At 44.3% G+C, this 23,509-nt stretch overlaps 1 protein-coding gene across 4 annotated transcripts in view; it reads left to right on the top strand.

Moving 5' to 3' along the window:
* ANKRD13B (ankyrin repeat domain 13B) overlaps positions 1-23,509 on the top strand; it is a 307,156-nt gene that overhangs the window by 270,059 nt on the left and 13,588 nt on the right. Inside the window, exons 9-12 of one of the 4 annotated variants that reach the window (XM_063955948.1) lie at positions 6,736-6,800; positions 20,668-20,798; positions 21,172-21,329; positions 23,125-23,322. In XM_063955948.1, the coding sequence (XP_063812018.1) occupies positions 6,736-6,800; positions 20,668-20,798; positions 21,172-21,329; positions 23,125-23,322 (552 nt within the window). Of the gene's footprint in view, positions 1-6,735; positions 6,801-20,664; positions 20,799-21,171; positions 21,330-23,124; positions 23,323-23,509 lie in introns of all 4 variants that reach the window. The other 3 variants (XM_063955947.1, XM_063955950.1, XM_063955949.1) reach the window with 3 other exon arrangements.

The raw sequence follows: 23,509 nt of genomic DNA on the forward strand, positions 1-23,509 counted from the left end.
GGACATATTTTGTATGATACATATACCCTGTTTTTAGGGGATATCTTGCAAATATTAATTGATAAATACAGATGTGTCCTCCTTCAATAAAAATAAATAAAATAAAAGCAGAAACCAAATAATATAATCAAGAGCATGAATTATAAATTTCAGAAAAATTCCTGTATTTCGCACATCTATGTAGAATTGTGGTTCCATCAGCAACTCTTAGGGGCATATTTATCACAATCCAGATTTCAGAAGTGATGTGATAAATTTGTCTAAATTCGCACTGCGATATTTGAATACATTGCAAGAATGTATCAGATATCACATGCAGGGACCCAGCTTCTGAGAATGCTCTGTCCATGTGAATCCCCTCCAAGCACTTAGTAGGGTATTTTTCTCCCCTGTCCCTGCAATCAGCCCGTAGGTGCCATGTTACTTAAGTGCAATTACAAAAGTTGATTGGTTGGTAGTTTATCACTCTCCAAGGTTTAGTACATCTGTCCATGTGTCTCGAAAATGACAGGAGCTGATTGGTTGGCACTTTCTCTCTCTACACTTTATCACTCTCCAAGGCTTAGTACATGGCTGTTCTCCATAATATTGAAGAGATTAACACCTATTATTTTATTGTTGGTAGTGCACTAGAACTTGAAGAAACATTGGGGTAGATGTATTAACCTGGAGAAGGCATAAGGAAGTGATAAACCAGTTATAAAGCAGTGTTAAGTGCAAGATGATAATGCACCAGCCAATCAGCTTCTAACTGTTAATTTACATATGGGAGCTGATTGGCTGGTGTGTTTATCACCTTGCATTTATCACTGGTTTATCACTTCTTTATGCCTTCTCCAGGTTAATACATCTACCCCAGTGTGTTGTGCAGAGAATGAGAAAGATGTCATTTCTTTTTCATCCACTAGGGGTCACTGGAGTACTCTTGGGATATGGACGGCTTCCACCGGAAGAAGGCACTGAATAAATTAATTTTTGAGACTACTCCTCCCCTCCATATCCTGCAGCACTTCAGTGTTTTTTCTGTGCTCGACACAGTTAGAAGGCATAGTGGAGCTCATCCACAAAGTATTGGAATTTTTTTTCTAAGTTTTTTTTTTTCTTCAATTTCCACGTCCTTTCCCCCCTTCTAACAGGCGTGGGTCAGGGACAGTGGAAGCGGCTGAGTAGCCGTGAGTGTCGGACCTCTCTGTAAAGAGCTCCCTCACTCCACTTGCAGGCTGCCTGCAGGAAAGCTGGACGGAGCTTGGATGAAGGCCCCGTCATAGACTTTTGTCACGGTCCAGGTATGTTGGGTTGGGGCGGTCAGCGCTTGCTGCCGCTCCACTGTTGGGGATTGTTGGGTACTCACCGCTGCCCGGAGCGCGTGTACATGGGCCGCTTCACGGTCCATGCGGCGCGCTCTCACTCTCCGGCTCCCAGCATCCTAAAAGACCGCTGCTCCCTGCGCAGCAGCAGCGCTGCTTGGCTACACAGACACGCCGTTATGCTGTGTGTGGCGGGCGGGAGCACGTGTGCATGGGCCGCTCCACGGCTCCATGCAGCACGCTCTCTGCTTCCGCCATCCGCCCGCAGCAGCCGAGGAGTTCCGTTGTCCGGGGTCTACAGTCAGGCCGCTCACACGGCCCTTTGCAAAACTTCCACAGGCCCAGACCCGGTGCTGTACACGGAGGTCGTGGGAGTGGGGGGGGGGAGACTTTAACAGTATTTGGCAGTGCAAGAAATGCTTAATATGTTTAAATGTTCTCCTGTCTGTTCCAGGTTTCCTATTTTTACATCTCGGCTAAGAGTGGTACTAGAGGAATTTTGGGGTCAGTTTTCGTATTTCTGGCAGGCACTGCACTTGCCTAGATATATACCAGGAACTTTGGTGTTATTACTGAGTCGTGCAGTCTGTCTGTGTGGAGTTTGTATTGTCTGTCTTCATAATGAGTAAGACACCAGCAAAATCTAAGAAACATTTGTCACGTCATGTCTGTAAGAGTGTGTTGCCTGATGGATCCACCACATGTACAGCATGTGTTGTTAATACAGCCATAAATACGATTTCCATTCCAGAAGTAAAGGCATCTCAGGACCCGCCATGGGCTTTACTTGCAGATGTATTAGTTGGTTTACAATCAGAACTGGCCGCCTCTCGTGAAGAAAGAGAGGCGGCAAGATCTGAGTTTAAGATGAGACCATTTGAGTTACCTGGGGAGTCTCAAGCTGGTCATAAGTCCACCTTGAGTGGAAAAGATAAGTTTCCTTTTCCTACTAATTTTCCTGTCTCTGGGATACTAGACCTCACTGAACAGGAGTACGAGGAGGGCGAAATAGAACAACAGTCAGAAGGTGACGACTTTGACAGCCCAGGTATTGACAATCTCATCAGAGCAGTTCGTCAGTCGCTGGAGTTTACGGAAACTGAGGAGCCACTGACGAATGATGAGGTAGTCTTTACTAAACGACAGAGATCTCCGATGTGTTTCCCTATCTCGGAATCTCTTAATAAAATGTTACTGGAGTCACGGAAAAATCCGGACAAACGGTTTTCTATTCCTCGTAGATTTAAATCGAGTTACCCGTTTCCAGAGGCCATGACAGCTACATGGGAGAACCCACCTTTGGTGGATTCATCCGTATCTAAACTTACGAGGAAGTTAACCATACCAGTTCCAACTGCTACTACGCTTAAAGACCCTGCAGATCGTAAAATAGAGGCTATGCTAAGGTCCATGTATACAGCAGCTGGAGTGCTGCTGAGACCTGGGTTGGTTGGCATTTGGATTACTAAAGCTTTAATGGTATGGATAAAAGAGCTCAAGTCGGCTCTGCAAGATGATCATCTTATACTTCTCGCGGATCAAATCTGGGAAGCTGCTGAATATCTATGTACAGCTTCTACTGACGTCTGTCAGCTTACTTCTCGCCTGTCCTCATCGCTAGTCACAGTACGACGAGCACTTTGGCTGCGTTCGTGGCAGGCGGAGACGGAGGTTAAAAAAGGTATAGAGGCATTGCCTTATGATGGCGAGAAACTTTTTGGTCCTGAATTGGACAAATGGATTTCTGAGGCTACTGGAGGGAAGTCTGTTTTTCTTCCATCGCCTACAACTATACCTAAACGGAAATATTCTGGTCCGGCGTTCAAATCCTTTAGAACTCAGCCCTTTCGTGGGCAGGGAGGAGCAGTCACGCCGGGCAGAAGAGGTCGGGGACGTAGTGCCCGACAATCCAATGCACGTCGTCAAGACACCAAGACCACTAACAAACCAGTGGCATGACGGGCTCCCAGCCCATCTCGGATCTCCAATTGTGGGAGCACGCCTTCAGAGCTTTCAGGGGGCGTGGCTGCAGACGTCCACAGATGGGTGGATCCGCAATTTAGTATTAGAGGGTTACAAAATAGAGTTCGATTATCTTCCGACAGGAAGATTTTTCACGACAGGACTGCCTGTGTCGGACGACAAGAAAGCAGTTCTGCAGGTTGCCATTCAGTCTCTGCTGAATGCTGCAGTGATAATTCCGGTCCCTGTGCAGGAACAGGGGCAGGGTTATTATTCCAGTCTGTTTCTGGTACCAAAACCAGATGGCTCAGTCAGGCCAATATTGAACCTAAAAGGTCTCAATCATTACGTCACTTACCACAGATTCAAGATGGAATCTCTCAGGTCAGTAATTGCAGGGTTAGAGCCACAGGAATTCATGATTGCACTAGATCTCAAGGATGCGTATTTGCACATTCCGATTTGGCCACCTCACCAGAGTTTCTTAAGGTTTGCGATAAGACGAGACCATTACCAATTTCAGGCTCTACCGTTTGGCCTCTCATCAGCGCCTCGGGTATTCACCAAGGTAATGTCCGTGATGACAGCTCATCTCAGGTCCCTAGGGGTAATAATTGTTCCGTATTTAGACGATCTACTCATAAAGGCTCCGTCTCAACAATTGCTTCTCCAACATGCCTTACTAACGTACAATGTACTAGTTCAGCACGGTTGGATAGTCAGTTTAAAGAAATCACATCTAATTCCGTGTCAACGACTTCAATTCCTAGGGATGATTCTCGATACAGTAAAACAAAGGGTTTACCTGCCACAACAGAAAGTACAGGGCATTCGTCATCTGGTGCAATTAGTGCTCAAGCCACGCACAGTCTCAGTACATTTGTGCATTCGCCTTCTAGGCACAATGGTGGCGGCTTTCGAAGCACTTCAGTTCGGAAGATTTCACTCACGTCCGTTTCAACTGGAGGTGTTAGCACAGTGGTCGGGATCACATCTGCAGCTGCACCACAGGGTGAGGTTGTCACCACAAGTCAGGGTGTCTCTTCTCTGGTGGTTAAAAATACACAATCTATCTGCAGGGAGACGATTCGGCGTCGCGAATTGGATAATTCTGACAACAGACGCAAGTCTCAGAGGTTGGGGAGCTGTAGTTCAGAGTTATCGGCTCCAGGGCCTCTGGGCGGATCACGAAAGATCGCTATCCATAAATGTTCTGGAACTCAGGGCGATTTACAATGCTCTAAGACAAGCGGTGTACATGTTTCGTTTTCAGACTGTTCAGGTGCAGTCAGACAACGCGACGGCAGTCGCATATATAAACAAACAAGGAGGAACGAGAAGCCGCATGGCTATGCGGGAAGTAGCTCGGATCCTCAGATGGGCCGAATATCACCAGGTGATATTATCGGCAGTGTTCATTCCTGGAGTGGACAACTGGGAGGCAGATTTTCTCAGTCGTCGGGATTTTCATCCAGGAGAGTGGGCATTGAATCCAGAAGTATTTCAGATGTTGATCCAGAAGTGGGGTTACCCTCAGGTGGATCTAATGGCATCCCGCCACAATCATCAGGTGTCAAGATATGTGTCCAGAACAAGAGATCCAGGGGCAGTGGCGGTGGATGCTCTCACAGCCACGTGGCCATACAGCCTTGTGTATCTGTTTCCACCGTTTCCGCTGCTCCCGTTGGTGCTAAAACGGATCAAGAGAGGGTTCGTCACAGTCATTCTAGTGGCGCCTCATTGGCCTCGGAGGGCTTGGTTCTCGGATCTCCTCGGGTTACTCGCAGACGATCCGTGGCCACTCCCACTACGTCCGGACCTGTTACAACAGGGTCCGTTCCTTTACCCCGATTTAGCGCGGCTGCGTTTGACGGGGTGGCTGTTGAAAAGGCCATCTTAAGGAAAGAGGGCATTCCTGAGTCTGTTATACCAACCATGGTACGAGCTAGGAAGCCGGTTACGGCAGCTCATTATTATAGAATTTGGCGTACTTATATAGGTTGGTGTGAAGCTCGGAAATTTCCGACATCGTCTTTTAAATTATCCCGTCTTTTGTTATTTTTACAAATGGGGTTAGATGGAGGACTACGTCTTTCCACATTAAAGGTGCAGGTATCTGCGTTGTCAATTTATTTTCAAAGGAAATTGGCCTCGTTGCAGTCAATACATACGTTTCTACAGGGTGTAAAGAGGATACAGCCTCCTTTCATTCCACCTACAGCACCATGGGACTTGAATCTGGTTTTAGATTTCTTACAGTCCGATTACTTTGAACCCTTACAACAAGTGGATATTAAATTTCTCACTTGGAAAACGATTTTTCTTTTAGCCTTAGCTTCGGCTAAGCGTGTTTCAGATTTGGGTGCCTTGTCATGCAAGTCACCGTATTTAATTTTTCATGATGACAGAGCGGAACTTCGGACGAATCCCGCTTTTCTACCAAAGGTAGTGTCGTCTTTTCACATCAATCAACCAATAGTAGTTCCTGTGTTAACAGGAGACTCTGGAACGTTGGATGTGGTTCGCGCATTGCGTATCTATGTTTCCCGAACGTCTACTGTGCGTAAGACAGATACGTTGTTTGTTCTCTATGACGCAGCTAAGAGGGGTTGGCCAGCCTCTAAGCAGACCTTATCCAGATGGATCAAACTGACTATACGTCAGGCTTACCTTTATGCTAAGTTACAGCCACCTACTTCAGTAACAGCTCATTCCACACGTTCTGTGGGGACGTCATGGGCAGCGAGTCGTGGGGCTTCTACGACACAGCTTTGCCGTGCGGCTACTTGGTCGTCAGTGCACACGTTTGTGCGCTTTTACAAGTTTGATACGTTCGCGGCAGCAGCATCTAGCTTTGGCCGTTTAGTGTTACAGGTGCCAAACAGCTCTCCCGCCACGGAGGAGACTTTGGTACATCCCAAGAGTACTCCAGTGACCCCTAGTGGATGAAAAAGAAAATAGGATTTTGGTACCTACCAGGTAAATCCTTTTCTTTGAATCCATAGGGGGCACTGGACGCCCACCCAGAGCAGTTTACCTGTTTTAGGAGTCCAGTGGTTCTTATGGTAACACACTTTCACGACTGGTTTAAATTTAACAAGGGTTAATCAGTTATGGTGTCAACTGTTTAGTTGTCTGTTACGTTGTGTCAACTTTATTGTTGTCTGTGAGACTATATGTAATTCTCCTTTTGTCAATCTCTCTATCGATCCTGTTCGGCTCAGTAAAAAACACTGAAGTGCTGCAGGATATGGAGGGGAGGAGTAGTCTCAAAAATTAATTTATTCAGTGCCTTCTTCCGGTGGAAGCCGTCCATATCCCAAGAGTACTCCAGTGCCCCCTATGGATTCAAAGAAAAGGATTTACCTGGTAGGTACCAAAATCCTATTTTCAGGTGCTGTCATGTGTGGTGAAATGGCTGTGTCCATCCCTGATTGTTAGCCTTACTTCTCAATTTTCTTTCCAGGCAGTAAAACCCCTCTGCAATCATTCCTAGGGATAGCTGAGCAGCACGTAGGACCAAACAATGGGGTGAGTATTATTGTGTGATTTCTGGATCCTAGATAGTGTCTTTCCAGCCGCTTGTCATTGCACTTTGAAGGATTGTATTAGCTGTCTGATGAAACAAGGATTTAGTGCTGATCAATACCTGGCGTGGCACAATGTAATGGTACTGGTTTTCTGTCTGAAAGGTATCAATAATTGTGTCACGAAGACCTAAAATTACCTCTAGATGACGGTAGAAACATTATCTATGTCACATGAGTCTGCTGGGTAGCAGTGTAACAAAACTGGCAATTGTCTCAGTATAAAGTAGCATCCGCAAGGCAAAATGTACCTTATATATAAGCAGGTTATATTTTCAACACAGTGTTATAAAGACCAGCAGTGAAATATGTCATTATGTATTTCTATAAACTGAATCCTATTTATAAAGTACAGATTTTTATCCTTATCTTGCGCTATATACAGGGGCAGCTCCTCTAGAATAATTCTACTGCTAGAATAGGATACCAGAGACCATGGGGGTAATTCTGAGTTGATCGCAGCAGCAAGTTTGTTAGCAAAACCATGTGCACTGCAGGGGGGGCAGATGTAACATGTGCAGAGAGCGTTAGATTTGGGTGGGTTATTTTGTTTCTGTGCAGGGTAAATGCTGGCTGCTTTATTTTTACACTGCAATTTAGATTTCAGTTTGAACACGCCACACCCAAATCTAACTCTCTCTGCACATGTTATATCTGTTCCCCCTGCAGTGCACATGGTTTTGCCCAACTGCTAACAAATTTAATGCTGCGATCAACTCAGAATTAGGCCCCATGTACAGTACCAAACAGATTCTGAGGGCGCACAAATGTAATTAGTAGATGTGCACCAGAAATTTTTCGGGTTTTGTGTTTTGGTTTATGGATTCGGTTCCGCGGCCGTGTTTTGGATTCGGACGCGTTTTGGCAAAACCTCCCTGAAAATTTTTTGTCGGATTCGGGTGTGTTTTGGATTCGGGTGTTTTTTTTCCAAAAAAAAATCAAAAACAGCTTAAATCATAGAATTTGGGGGTAATTTTGATCCCATAGTATTATTAACCTCAATAACCATAATTTCCACTCATTTCCAGTCTATTCTGAACACTTCACACCTCACAATATTATTTTTAGTCCTAAAATTTGCACCGAGGTCGCTGGATGACTAAGCTAAGCGACCCAAGTGGCCGACACAAACACCTGGCCCATCTAGGAGTGGCACTGCAGTGTCAGACAGGATGGCACTTAAAAAAATTAGCCCCAAACATCACATGATGCAGAGATAAATAAATAAAAAAGAGGTGCAAGATGGAATTGTCCTTGGGCCCTCCCACCCACCCTTATGTTGTATAAACAGGACATGCACACTTTAACAAACCCATCATTTCAGCCACAGGGTCTGCCACACGACTGTGGCTTAAATGACTGGTTGGTTTGGGCCCCCACCAAAAAAGAAGCAATCAATCTCTCGTTGCACAAACTGGCTCTACAGAGGCAAGATGTCCACCTCCTCCTCATCGTCCGATTCATCACCCCTTTCACTGTGTACATCCCTCTCCTCACAGAGTATTAATTCGTCCCCACTGGAATCCACCATCTCAGGTCCCTGTGTACTTTCAGGAGGCAATTGCTGGTGAATGTCTCCACGGAGGAATTGATTATAATTCATTTTGATGAACATCATCTTCTCCACATTTTCTGGAAGTAACCTCGTACGTCGATTGCTGACAAGGTGACCGGCTGCACTAAACACTCTTTCGGAGTACACAGTGGAGGGGGGGCAACTTAGGTAAAATAAAGCCAGGTTGTGTAAAGGACTCCAAATTGCCTCTTTCTCCTGCCAGTATACGTACGGACTGTCTGACGTGCCTACTTGGATGCGGTCACTCATATAATCCTCCACCATTCTTTCAATGGTGACAGAATCATATGCAGTGACAGTAGACGACAGTAACCGTTGGCAGGTCCTTCAGTCCGGACCAGATGTCAGCACTCGCTCCAGACTGCCCTGCATCACCGCCAGTGGGTGGGCTCGGAATTCTTAGCCTTTTCCTAGCAAGCCCCAGTTGCGGGAGAATGTGAAGGAGGAGCTGTTGACGGGTCACGTTCCGCTTGACTTGACAAGTGTCTCACCAGCAGGTCTTTGCACCTCTGCACACTTGTGCCTGCCGGAAAGAGAGATACAACGTAGGCTTTAAACCTAGGATCGAGCACGGTGGCCAAAATGTAGTGCTCTGATTTCAACAGATTGACCACCCGTGCAGAGCTGGATTAAGGCTTCGGGGGGCCTGGGGTACATAAGACAGGGGGGCCCTAAAATTTAGTTTCCAGGGAGGAGACAGAGCCGTGGTGGCATTGTCCAGTGCGGCGCGAACGGGGACAGGAGGGCATGTCGGGGGCGTAACCACGGCGGCTGCGCTGGCAGGAGGCTTCACTAATTTCTACAATGAAGCAGAAATTGCGAAGCGATCGCAATTTTTGCTTCATAAAGGGGGGAGGCGGTGTTCAGCATGCTAGGAAAAGGATTGCAAATTCTGCTAATTAGCAGAATTTGCAATCCTTACTGAATTGGGCCCTGAATATGCTTGCCATTTGATGAATACAAATAGGATTAATGAAGCCATTTGGGTGGTGATATATAGTACATACATAGGAATGGATGGCCTGGCACTCCAATAAAGGAGCAAATGCCACTGGTGCCTTCTGTAATTAGTACAACAGGAAGAAAACAGCGGTACATAAAAATGAACACATTGAACTATTTGGACAAAACCATCAGACTGCCGCTGTTTTCTTCCTGTGTATATATATATATATATATATATATATATAAACCCTGTACATAATAAAACAGCCAGCCTTACATTTTTGTGAAATGTGCTCCTGGTAGGCTCACAGATAATATACAGAACAACTGTATAGGAGAGCTGGCTGGGTGCTGGCTGCATCCATACGATGTGTACTCTTTCTTCACTGCAGCCTGCGCGCCCAGCCAATGACTGAGCCGCAAGCTGCTGCTCCCCAGATAATTGGACAGCTGAGCTGTCGCTCAGCTGTCCTTCCCTCTGTCTCCCTGTACCATCCTTTCGATACACTGCAGACTGCAGTGGGGAGCCTCCCGTGAGCCGCCAGGGACAGCAATCGATTAGCTGCCCTGCGTGTGATGCCGCCGCGCCGGCTCCTGGGAGTGGGGACCGGGAGCGCAGTGCAATACCGCTGATCGGACCAGTGATCCGATCTATGGCGGTGGCGGGGGGCCCTTTTGAAAAAGGGCCCGGGGTACTTATCCCCGGGACCCCCCTCTTAATCCGGCTCTGCACCCGTGAATCCTGGTTAAGCGAATTAAGGGCTCCATCCACAAGTCCCACATGCCTAGTGGAATCGCTCCATTTTAGCTCCTCCTTCAATCTCTCCAGCTGCTTCTGCAAAAGCCTGATGAGGGGAATGACCTGACTCAGGCTGGCAGTGTCTGAACTGACTTCACGTGTGGCAAGTTCAAAGGGTTGCAGAACCTTGCACAACGTTGAACTCATTCTCCACTGCGCTTGAGTCAGGTGCATTCCCCCTCCTTTGCCTATATCGTAGGCAGATGTATAGGCTTGAATGGCTTTTTGCTGCTCCTCCATCCTCTGAAGCATATAGAGGGTTGAATTCCACCTCGTTACCACCTCTTGCTTCAGATGATGGCAGGGCAGGTTCAGGAGTGTTTGCTGGTGCTCCAGTCTTCGGCACGCGGTGGCTGAATGCCGTAAGTGGCCCGCAATTCTTCGGGACACCGACAGCATCTCTTACACGCCCCTGTCATTTTTTTTTAAATTCTGCACCACCAAATTCAGTGTATGTGCAAAACATGGGACGTGCTGGAATTTGCCCACATGTAATGCACACACAATATTGGTGGCATTGTCCGATGTCACAAATACCCAGGAGAGTCCAATTGGGGTAAGCCATTCTGCCATTCTGCGATGATGTTCCTCAGTTTCCGTAAGAGGTTGTCAGCTGTGTGCCTCTTATGGAAAGCGGTGATACAAAGCGTAACCTGCCTAGGAACGAGTTGGCGTTTGCGAGATGCTGATACTACTTGGGTACAACTGCATTTTTTAGGACACTGGTGACTCTTTTTCTGACGTCTGTGTACATTCTCGTTATCGCCTGCCTAGAGAAGTGGAACCTAGATGGTATTTGGTACCGGGGACACAGTACCTCAATAAATTGTCTAATTCCCTGTGAATTAACGGTGGATACCGGACACACGTTTAACACCAACACAGCTGCCAAGGCCTGAGTTATCCGCTTTGCAGCAGGATGACTGCTGTGATATTTCATCTTCCTCGCAAAGGACTGTTGGACAGTCAATTGTTTACTGGAAGTAGTACAAGTGGTCTTCCGACTTCCCCTCTGGGATGACAATCGACTCCCAGCAGCAACAACAGCAGTGCCAGCAGCAGTAGGCGTTACACTCAAGGATGCATCGGTGGAATCCCAGTTAGGAGAGGACTCGTCAGACTTGCCAGTGACATGGCCTGCAGGACTATTGGCATTCCTGTCTAAGGAGGAAATTGACACTGAGGGAGTTGGTGGTGTGGTTTGCAGGAGCTTGGGTACAAGAGGAAGGGATTTAGTTGTCAGTGGACTGCTTCCGCTGTCACCCAAAGTTTTTGAACTTGTCATTGACTTCTGATGAATGCGCTCCAGGTGACGTATAAGGGAGGATGTTTCCTAGGTGGTTAACATCCTTACCCCTACTTATTACAGCTTGACAAAGGCAACACACGGCTTGACACCTGTTGTCCGCATTTCTGTTAAAATAATTCCACACCGAAGAGGTGATTTTTTTTGTAATTTGACCAGGCATGTCAATGGCCATATTAATCCCACAGACAACAGGTGTCTCCCCGGGTGCCTGACTTAAACAAACCACCTCACCATCAGAATCCTCCTTGTCAATTTCCTCCTCAGCGCCAGCAACACCCATATCCTCATCCTGGTGTACTTCAACAGTGACATCTTCATTTTGACTATCTGGAACTGGACTGTGGGTGCTCCTTCCAGCACTTGCAGGGGGCGTGCAAATGGTGGAAGGCGCCACCTCTTCCCGTCCAGTGTTGGGAAGGTCAGGCATCACAACCGACACAATTGTACTCTCCTTGGGGATTTGTGATTTAGAAGAATGCACAGTTCTTTGTTGTGCTTTTGCCATCTTAACTCTTTTCATTTTTCTAGCGGGAGGATGAGTGCTTCCATCCTCATGTGAAGCTCAACCACTAGCCTTGAACATAGGCCAGGCCCTCAGCCGTTCCTTGGCACTCCGTGTCGTAACTGGCACATTGGCAAGTTTACGCTTCTCCTCAGACGATTTTAATTTAGATTTTTGGGTCATTTTACTGAACTTTACTTTTTTGGATTTTACATGCTCTCTACTATGACATTGGGCATCGGCCTTGGCAGACGACGTTGATGGCATTTCATCGTCTCGGCCATGACTAGTGGCAGCAGCATCAGCACGAGGTGGAAGTGGATCTTGATCTTTCCCTATTTTACCTTCCACATTTTTAGTTCTCCATTTTTTAATGTGTGGAATTATATGCCAGTAATATATCAATAGCAATGGCCTACTGTACTGTACTATATATGTATACTGCTGGTCACCAAAATGCTGCACTGTCCTACTATATACTGCTCACAATAATGCAGCACAGAGATAGTATAGTTGACACAGAGCTGCAAGATACAGCAATGGCCTACTGTACTGTACTATATATGTGTACTGCTGGTCACCAAAATGCTGCACTGTCTTACTATATACTGCTCACAATAATGAAGCACAGAGATAGTATACTTGACACAGAGCTGCAAGATACAGCAATGGCCTACTGTACTGTACTATATATGTGTACTGCTGGTCACCAAAATGCTGCACTGTCCTACTGTATATACTGCTCACAATAATGCAGCACAGATAGTGTACTTGACACAGAGCTGCAAGATACAGCAATGGCCTACTGTACTGTACTATATATGTGTACTGCTGGTCACCAAAATGCTGCACTGTCCCTACTGTATATACTGCTCACAATAATGCAGCACAGAGATAGTATACTTGACACAGAGCTGCAAGATACAGCAATGGCCTACTGTACTGTACTATATATGTGTACTGCTGGTCACCAAAATGCTGCACTGTCCTACTATATACTGCTCACAATAATGCAGCACAGAGATAGTATACTTGACACAGAGCTGCAAGATACAGCAATGGCCTACTGTACTATATATGTGTACTGCTGGTCACCAAAATGCTGCACTGTCCTACTGTATATACTGCTCACAATAATGCAGCACAGAGATAGTATACTTGACACAGCTGCAAGATACAGCAATGGCCTACTGTACTGTACTATATATGTGTACTGCTGGTCACCAAAATGCTGCACTGTCCTACTATATACTGCTCACAATAATGCAGCATAGAGATAGTATACTTGACACAGAGCTGCAAGATACAGCAATGGCCTACTGTACTGTACTATATATGTGTACTGCTGGTCACCAAAATGCTGCACTTTCCTACTGTATATACTGCTCACAATAATGCAGCATAGAGATAGTATACTTTACACAGAGCTGAGCACAGATATTTGCAGCACACTGAGCACAGATATGGAGCGTTTTCAGGCAGAGAACGTAGATATTTTCAGCACACTGAGCACAGATATTTGCAGCACACTGAGCACAGATTACGGAGCTTTCAGGGAGAGAACGCAGCCACTTCCTCTCCGTTCAATCTCCAATGCACGAGTGAAAATGGCGGCGACGCGCGGCTCTTTATATAGAATACGAAAATCCGACAGCGGGATGATGACGTTCGGGCGTGTTCGGGTTAACCGAGCAAGGCGGGAAGATCCAAGGCTGCCTCGGAACCGTGTAAAATAGGTGAAGTTCGGGGGGGTTCGGATCTCGAAGAACAGAACCTGCTCATCTCTAGTAATTAGAATACTAAATTACTAAAATTCCATTCAGCTACTACAATCAATTCTTAATGATAAAAGATCTTTGTATTGTACACTTAAACATACAATTTCATATAAAATATAAGGCAATCAAACCCATAAATGGTACAGAAGGCTATTTGAAGGACTACCGCGCCCTGGAGAGCCGCAGTGGTGATATCTACAGGGAGTCACTCAACTCCCTAGAACATGAATACACACAAAAAATTGAGAGATCACGTCTGCGCTCGTCGAGAAATCCACTACTTATAATGATGAAGTTGAGTGTGCACAATATCTGAAAGATAGTTTTCAAAGTATATTGAATAAATGTGTTACGTGGTGTTGTTACAACATGTGAAACCTTTTCTTTCTGTCTGTGTCTTGATTTCTAATTCTCCGAGTTGATTCTAGAATAAATAAATGTCCTCGGTCGCGTCCACTGTGGAGTGTAATTCTCCTTAGGGGTGTCCCAAACAGTCGTTCTCCGGGTTTTCTCCTGTATTCGCGTCCGGGGTATCGGGATAATTCTTATCCTCAATAATTAGAGACACAAAGACAGGGAAAAAAGCCGCTGATAGTGTAGTAGACGTGTAAAGAATGGTGGAGATGTCTTTAAATGAAATCTTTAACAAGATGGTGACTGCTGAATGCGTACCAGTACTCACGTGAAAACGTGATGTCTCCCTCGCGTAAAGGTATCTTTAATGTTCCGATGGTTTTCTCCTCCTTCTCCAGACAGGATCCCTTATGGTTCTTGTCCTCGGGAGTGGAAAAGGAACAGTTGATAGTGTAGTATGTTATTTAAGGTGGAGTGTATAAATGCTGAAAGGCAATTCACTCCTCTAAATTATGGATGTGAGTACGGTACGCACTCCCCTACTGTAAATCGTGAATTTAGAGGAGTGAATTGCCTTTCAGCATTTATACACTCCACCTTAAATAACATACTACACGTGAGTACTGGTACGCATTCAGCAGTCACCATCTTGTTAAAGATTTCATTTAAAGACATCTCCACCAATCTTTACACGTCTACTACACTATCAGCGGCTTTTTTCCCTGTCTTTGTGTCTCTAATTATTGAGGATAAGAATTATCCCGATACCCCGGACGCGAATACAGGAGAAAACCCGGAGAACGACTGTTTGGGACACCCCTAAGGAGAATTACACTCCACAGTGGACGCGACCGAGGACATTTATTTATTCTAGAATCAACTCGGAGAATTAGAAATCAAGACACAGACAGAAAGAAAAGGTTTCACATGTTGTAACAACACCACGTAACACATTTATTCAATATACTTTGAAAACTATCTTTCAGATATTGTGCACACTCAACTTCATCATTATAAGTAGTGGATTTCTCGACGAGCGCAGACGTGATCTCTCAATTTTTTGTGTGTATCCATAAATGGTACAGGTTGAGTATCCCATATCCAAATATCCGAAATACGGAATATTCCGAAATACGGACTTTTTGAGTGAGAATGAGATAGTGAAACTTTTGTTTTTTGACGGCTCAATGTACACAAACTTTGTTTAATACACAAAGTTATTAAAAATATTGTATTAAATGACCTTCAGGCTGTGTGTATAAGGTGTATATGAAACATAAATGAATTGTGTGAATGTAGATACACTTTGTTTAATGCACAAAGTTATAAAAAATATTGGCTAAAATTATCTTCAGGCTGTGTGTATAAGGTGTATATGAACCATAAATGCATCTGTGCTTAGATTTAGGTCCCATCGCCATGATATATCATTACGGTATGCAATTATTCCAAAATACGGAAAAAATCCGATATCCAAAATACCCCTGGTCCCAAGCATTTTGGATAAGGGATACTCAACCTGTATATCATATTTGAAAGGTCGCCATCTTTTATGAAGAAGAAACACTCCAGAATAGCTATTCTGAAGGGGATCGATCCACATCTAGCAGGAGCCATAGTAATTTGCTTTTTAATCTATCCACCTAAATATTCACCATTCCTAAAAACTGATACACATTGTTCAATAATAGTAATTTGAAGAGGTTGGACCTTTCCTTTTCTTCATTTAATTATTAGCCAATTTTTGAAAATCCTCTCACCATTAGAGGTCTTGCTGAATCACCATAGGTGGCATCCGAAAATAACATTCTCTTCAAACCAATTTTACCCTGATGAAGTCCTTTTAAGGACGAAACGCGTTGGTTACAGAGTGTTTCTTCTTCATAAAAGATGGCAACCCTTCAAATATGATATACCATTTATGGGTTTGATTGCCTTATATTTTATATGAAATTGTATGTTTAAGTGTACAATAAAAAGATCTTTTATCATTAAGAATTGATTATAGTAGCTGAATGGAATTTTAGTAATTTAGTATTCACTAATTACATTTGTGCGCCCTCAGAATCTGTTTGGTACATGAATCCTATTTAGATTTACATCTGGTGGCTCACATAATTACAGCTATATCTCTGAGGCAAAACTAAATATCAGCCAGAGTAGTATAGGTAAATGGTGCCCATTATTATCAAGCTTCAACAGAAGATGATCAGAACTAGTTATGGTGGGCTAGAAAAAAAGGCATTTTGTTTCCCCCAGCACCCTGAATGATAACAGTAACCAGATTTAAATCCCACACAATATTGGAATTCAGAGATCCCATTACTTATATTTGTGCAAATGTATGAATAAGCCGCAAAGCCACGTCAAGGCCTCTCTGTATATTTGGGGTCCCTAGCGCTATATCTAGGTGCAGGGTGTGACACCCAAAAAAATCAGCATAAGCCAGAAAGCCCAGGGCAGCATACCAGTGAAAAAACAATAGTGTTAATAAATTAGTGTTAGGAAGCCAAAGCTATAAAGGAAGTGATACAAAAATTAGATGTAATTAAAATGGAGAAATAGTGTTAAAGAAATTAGTAAGTGATAAGTGTTAATAGAATGGAAAGGTATGCCACACTAAAGCTATCCAGCTCAGCCAGTCCAGAGGCACCACACCCCACACCTATTTAAGTAAGGAGCCATTATCATGTGGCTCCTTGCTGGTTAATCATAGACCCAGATTGGGGTAATGGAGGTGTGGGGTGTGGTGCCTCTGGACTGGCTGAGCCAGATGGCTGTAGTGTGGCATACCTATACTTCCCAACTGTCCCGATTTTCGCGGGACAGTCCAGTTTTTTGGGGACTGTCCCGCTGTCCCACCCGCGGACCGCAGTGTCCCGCGTTGGGGGGGGGCAGTTGGGAGATTCCTGCACTCGCTGCTCTGCGCAGCGGTGAATAGTCAGAGGGAGAGGGGGCATGCCAGCAGCTCACAGAGCGCTGGGCATGCCCCCTCAGTGATGAAAATGGGGGCGTGGCTCGTGATCGTGGGTCCTCCAGCGAAGTCACGCCCCCTTTTCTTAGGCCACACCCCTTTTCGGGAGCCGCGCGTGTCCCTCTTTATAGAGCTGAAAAGTTGGGAGCTATGCATACCTTTACATTCTATTAACACTTATCACTTACTAATTTCTTTTACACTATTTCTCCATTTTAATTACATCTCATTTTTGTATCACTTCCTTTATAGCTTCGGTTTCCTAACACTAATTTGTTAACACTATAGTTTTTTCACTGATATGCTGCCCTGGGCTTTCTGGCTTATGCTGATTTTTTGAGGTGCCACACCCTGCACCTAGATATAGCGCTAGGGACCCAAAATATACAAAGAGGCCTTGACGCTGCTTTGGGCTTATTCATACATTTGTGCAAATATATGTAACTGAGATCTCTGAATTCCAATATTGTGTGGGATTTAAATCTGGTTACTGTTATCATTCAGGGTGCTGGAGGAAACAAAATGACTTTTTTTCTTGCTTAGAAATACCCCTCCCTTTCAAGCACCTGAATGATTTCACTAAGCTAATTGAGCATCTGCCACAATATATGTTAGTTATGGTGGGCTTTCATAAGTCTTAAGGTCCTCTACTGTAAATAGTACAATTACAAACCCCCAAAATAGGGTATATGTATGTTCACTAGTTTCTAACAAGCAGTATTTCCTACAACAGCCAAGAATGAAGGCTGTAATCCTCACCTGTAATACTGTAATAAGGATAAATGTGAGTTTTTGCTGTAATTTTACAGTAAAAATAAAAGCACATTGGTAATTGCACTGCTTGCACTCTGTCCATCTGGATAAGCATGTCCTGGCCTTGCAGGACTGCCAGAGCAGTCGTAGTCACCCACTTTGGCTTTGATTAATACATCACAGAGCTCCTGCCACAAAGCTGGGTCTGAAACACATTTGCTTTCCATATTGCATGCAGTGATTTAATTGTGAGTTGATTGGCATGCCTCCTCCACTGCCTACAGTCAGACCTGTGCCAATGTACTGCAGAACTGAGAGTTCTATGGTAAGTCACTTCTGCATATCTCTATATAGAGGGAGGGGGAGAGCGAGAGAGCCATCTTATGTAAAGGGGAAAAAAGAACTCAATAACAGCTTGGGTTAACCACTGCGTGTCTGTTCCAACACAAATGAATACAGATAGCAATACAGATATATACGTGGGATCAGTGCCAAACTGAGGCATGAATGGCCCACCGGAGGAATGCAATGGTGGGGGCCCATGTTTAGGGATGTGGCTATCCACTACAGAGGCTTGGCTAAACATTAGAGAGTGCATGGTCTGGGCTCCTTGATAAATATATATAGTAAATACTACTAGTGCATGCACAATAATGTACCAGATTAATAGCAGCAATGCACTGTACAAAATACACCAAAGTCCTGTGCAGTATAATGTAACATATGCACAATGTATCCGTCAAATGCACAGTCAGGAACCTAATGACTAGAGGAGGAAGTAGGGCCCCATGCAGACAGCCCATTGGGGATTAATGGACACAAAAATGGAAAGGGTCGGTGTCATCTCACTCGCTGATTTGCTCAATATAGGTAGCAGGGGACTGTTTTTCTGTCTGGGTACCAGATCCCCTTGTGTTTCCCTAAAGCAGGTCCTAAGGGAAAGATGAGGCCGATCTGCAGGTGTATTTAAACAGGTCACTTCCAGCAGCCCCACACTTCAGGTTGCAGTGAATCGCAGCAGTGTGCAGCAGTGCCCTTGGGACTGCCCCATGATGTACAATGATCTGATGACTCCTCATGTAAAGTATTTACAGGGAGCACAAATGTAGTGTATATATAGGGGTATATTCAATTGAAGTCGAAAGCTGCAGTCTGTCGAAAAGACGGCAGTTTTCGACTTTTTAAGGTCGAATCGTGATTCGACCTATTCAATATAACCCAAAATTTTTCGACAAGTCGTTGAATTCGACTTGTCGAAAAGCACGTGGATCGGCGGAATAGCTGCCGATCCACGTGCTTGTGTCGAAAACGGGGCCAAAGCCGACAGGTTTTGGCCCCCTTTTCAACCATCTCAGTTCGACTTTAAAAAAAAGTTGAATAAGATGGGGACAGCAGCGCCGGAGACGGGGAGAGCCGAGGCGGGGACTGGGTGAGCAGCGCTGGAGGACAGCCGCCGCTCACAGCAGCGTCCACCCAGCTCCAGCAAGCGAGACCTTGTTTGCTGGAGCCGGGTGGACGCTGCCGTGAGCGGCGGCGAGAGAGGGGAAGATGGGGAGCGGCGGTGGTGGCAGTGATAGGGGGGACGGAGCGGCGGCTGTGAGACAGGAGGGACGGGGGAGTGCCGCGGGCAGACGGGGGAGAGCAGCGGCTGTATAGCTGCTGCTGTAGCGCGGCTCTCCCCCATCTCTCCCCCCCCCCCCCCTCCCCCCTCATCTCAGTTCGACTTCGAATTGAGATGTCCATTGAATAGGCCAGGTCGGATCCATTCTGACAAATGAATGTCGGAATGGATCCGACTTCAATTGAATATATCCCATAGAATCTAATATCCTATCACTCTGATATTTGTCCTCAGCATGTGGGAAACCTGAAGGTACAGTATAGCATAAGTGTAAACTTGTTACACAAAATCATTATTTTATCCACTGAATTGATGGATATCTTCTCATACATTTTTGCTGCAGTCACACCAAACAGCCCCTCTTGGCATGCAAGGTCACATGAGAATCTTCTAGCATCTAGCATCTTTTTTGCTAAAGATGCATCTTAGTCTAGGACGCGGAGACTATGCTGATTTATTTGATATATGACACTTGAATATCTGTGTGCGAAAAAACTACATTAATTCAACACAGGGTATTCAGTGGCAGGCATTTTCACCCATTTTTTTTATCCATTTTTGCCCACTTTTTTTATTTCGCGAACGTCATTGGCAAAAATTGCACCAAAAATGTGCGAAAACGCCCACGAATTCGCCAAGACACGTGTATCAGCAGTGAATTCGCCGATATACGTGGTTTTCGCCAGTACCGGATTTTTCAACCAGTCGAAAAAACAACATGGGCATTGAATAAGTCGAATGTAAATTCAACCTAAAAATGGGTGAAAAAAGTACAGTTTTTTCGACTGGTCAAAAAAACAGCACTAATTGAATACCCCCCTGAGTCTGTTATAATGTAGCAGCCGCAGCTTTTTTCCAGTACAAGTTTTATTGTGCTCCATATGCAGACTCATAGTCACACAAAATATACAAGTGTCATACATTAAGTTAATCAGCACAGTCTTCTGGTGCGTCCTAGTCATTGTATTACGACTAAGACGCATTTTCATCAAAAAAAGACGGTCCGTGTTAGGAGAGTTCAACAGGACCTGGTGGCTGACTCACGCCAGGCATCTCTTTTGCTGCATGGTGTATTGAAGCTAGATGTATGAGGATGCATTGTTAAATACGAGTAAATAAGTGCTCATTTATATAAAAAACAGAGAGGTCTCTCAAAGTGAATGACTGTCTAATATTTGTATAATTTTATGTTTTTAGCAGACATTAATCACCCAGACTTTTAGCCAGACCAACCCAACAGCCATCACACCAGATGAATACTTTGACCCTAACTTTGAGCTGGGACACCGGGACATGGGGAGGCCGATGGAGCTCACTACCAAAACTCAGAAGTGAGTTGTACTGATGAGGAGTAGCCACAACATTGCACTATATATTTTCCTTCTATTCCTATTTTCTGTATTCGGATCATGATCCCATCTCTGGTACATTGTATATTAGAACAATAACAAGAGAATACTGAACTCATACTGAATCCATAGCTTAATGTCCTTTACAAAATATCACAACCTAGAAGAACAGTACAAGAGACACTGCGGTCACAAACAATACACGTATACAAAAAACATTTTTTTTAAATCCCACATACTGTAGAACCCTCCAGTTGAGGAAGACTTCTCTTCTTTGTCGGCCTGCAATGATTATTCTACTTCCATGTTAATAATAAATGTCGATATGTTCTTTTCCTTTGTTTTCAATGTTCAGGTTTAAAGCCAAACTCTGGTTGTGTGAGGACCACCCCTTGTCCTTATCAGAACAGGTGGCGCCTATCATTGACCTCATGGCAATAAGCAATGCACTTTTTGCAAAACTTCGTGACTTTATCACTCTCAGGCTACCCCCGGGATTCCCTGTCAAAATTGGTAAGTGAACACCATTTGAAAGGCAGATCTTGAATTAACCTGGAAGGTACCAGCAATTGGTGTTTGGTATTCCATGTGGAATCTAAAGCATTCAGTCCATAGCCACTAATTACAGTTGTTGGCTTTCACATTTTTTGGGAATAATTTGTGTTAAAATGTATTGGTTTTGCAGATTTGGAACAACATACATTAATATTACACCAACAGCATGTTCAGGACCGTTTCTTGACACCTTCTAACACTCAACACCATATATGGAATAGTTCAGCAATTTATTGTTCTATACAGTTGTCAGGGTTTATTAATTGCATTGTTGATCTTAAAAGATTACAGAGGTTTCTAATTTTCGACATAATGAATTGTCATAAAACATATATATGTAGTGTCAGAAAAATTACCAGTATGGATAGTAAGCAAGACCAGCCTAAAACACACAAGAGCTTGAATTGCGGCTGCTTACACATTGCTGGTAACATATGGCAGCCCCGGGGCAGAAATCTTTGTTCCAAGTATCCATACACCTGCCCTGAAGTCGATAAGCCCTATAACTACATCTCGTTTAAAGTGGTACTATTATAAAACCTGTGTGCAAGTTTTGATTGACATAATTTTTTTTTTTACCCATATTTCTTTCATACTGTATATGTCGTTTCTTACAGAAAGTCTGGAGGGCTTCGTGGTTTCTGGGAGTCCTCTCAGCCTCTTAATTTTAACATAATTAAAGAAAATGAATACAACAAAAATAAGATTTTTTTTTATGACAAATAACATAAATTAAGCAATAAAACTCACAACAGAAAAGGGAGCATTAGGATGGAGAACCCTCAATGGGGGCGATTCTATTAATTTGTGGTAATTTAGCTCTTGGGATATCTGCCTGTGAGCTATTCAATTACTTCCCACGTCTAGCCCTGATGCCGTACTCATTGCGGATTTCTGCTCAAACCCTACTGAACAGAAATCCATGTGAAGCAGGGCTTTGGGCCTAGTCACGGCCTGACAGCTGCATCACGCCAGGCACTTAGCCCGGGAGCTGCAGTTTAACGCGACTAATATACTTTAACCTAATGAGACCCCTTTGTATACAATAAAGTCTTCTGATAATTTTCTTATACCTGGAGTGGCACCTTACAAGTGCCTTCTAGTCTGATATATTTAGAATGTTAGCTCTCACGAGCAGGGCCCTCAACCCTCATGTTCCTATCCTTCTCTTACTTACACCGTCCTCGATGGCACCTAATCCCGCAGTTTTCTGCCACTCTGATACTTATGTCAGAGTTATTTTTCCTGTGCTTGTCCTATATTGTCTTTAACTGTAAATCACTATTGTCCTGTTTAGATTTTTCATTTATGTACGCCGCAATTGGGCGCTGCGGATCCCTTGTGGCGCTATATAAATGAAGGATAATAATATTATTACAGTATATTCCAAATGTACTAATGTACATATTTATTAAAAGATGGCCTTGTACCACAAGTTAAAAGAAAAACATGCTCATTTGCATACTTGTCATTAAGTCCTCCTTCTGTGTAAAGACCATTATATAGATGTCTCCACTCCACACCTTCAATCATAGATCACCAATTACTGCAGCACGAATCAGGTTACGCAGGAAGCTTGCTGGCATCCCAATATAAACTAGATAGATAGATAGATAGATAGATTTGCTTTTGCTTGATAAAGGTGAGCATGTATGCTACATAGTTTTCATTACTAACAGTAATAATATTACAGTGGATAGTATTTTGTGCAGTACAAATAGAGGATAATCACATTTTTATATTCTTCCTACAGAAATTCCTATATTCCACATCCTGAATGCACGCATCACATTTGGGAACCTGAATGGATGTGATGAGCCAGTATCATCCCTTCGTCAGAGCCCCAGCAGTGAGGCCCCCTCTCCAAGTAGTGACTCCTGCAGTGTTAGCAGCACCAGCTCTATAAGTATGACGCCAAAGCAGGGGGAGACGGGACAGAGGGACTCCAACAGTATGTGTCAGACTTCAGCACTGGGGGTTGAGGAGGTCCTGAGAAGGGGTGACCATAGAGGGGATTACCATTAGCTCTGCCTCATGTCACCCATGGATTATAGATGGGGAGGTAGCATGAACCACCAACATTTCAGATGGCTCCACCAGGCCTCCACCTTCACTGCTTTGCCTGAATACATATGCAG

The sequence above is a fragment of the Pseudophryne corroboree genome, chromosome 2 (genome assembly GCF_028390025.1).
Source record: "Pseudophryne corroboree isolate aPseCor3 chromosome 2, aPseCor3.hap2, whole genome shotgun sequence".
NCBI lineage: Eukaryota > Metazoa > Chordata > Amphibia > Anura > Myobatrachidae > Pseudophryne > Pseudophryne corroboree.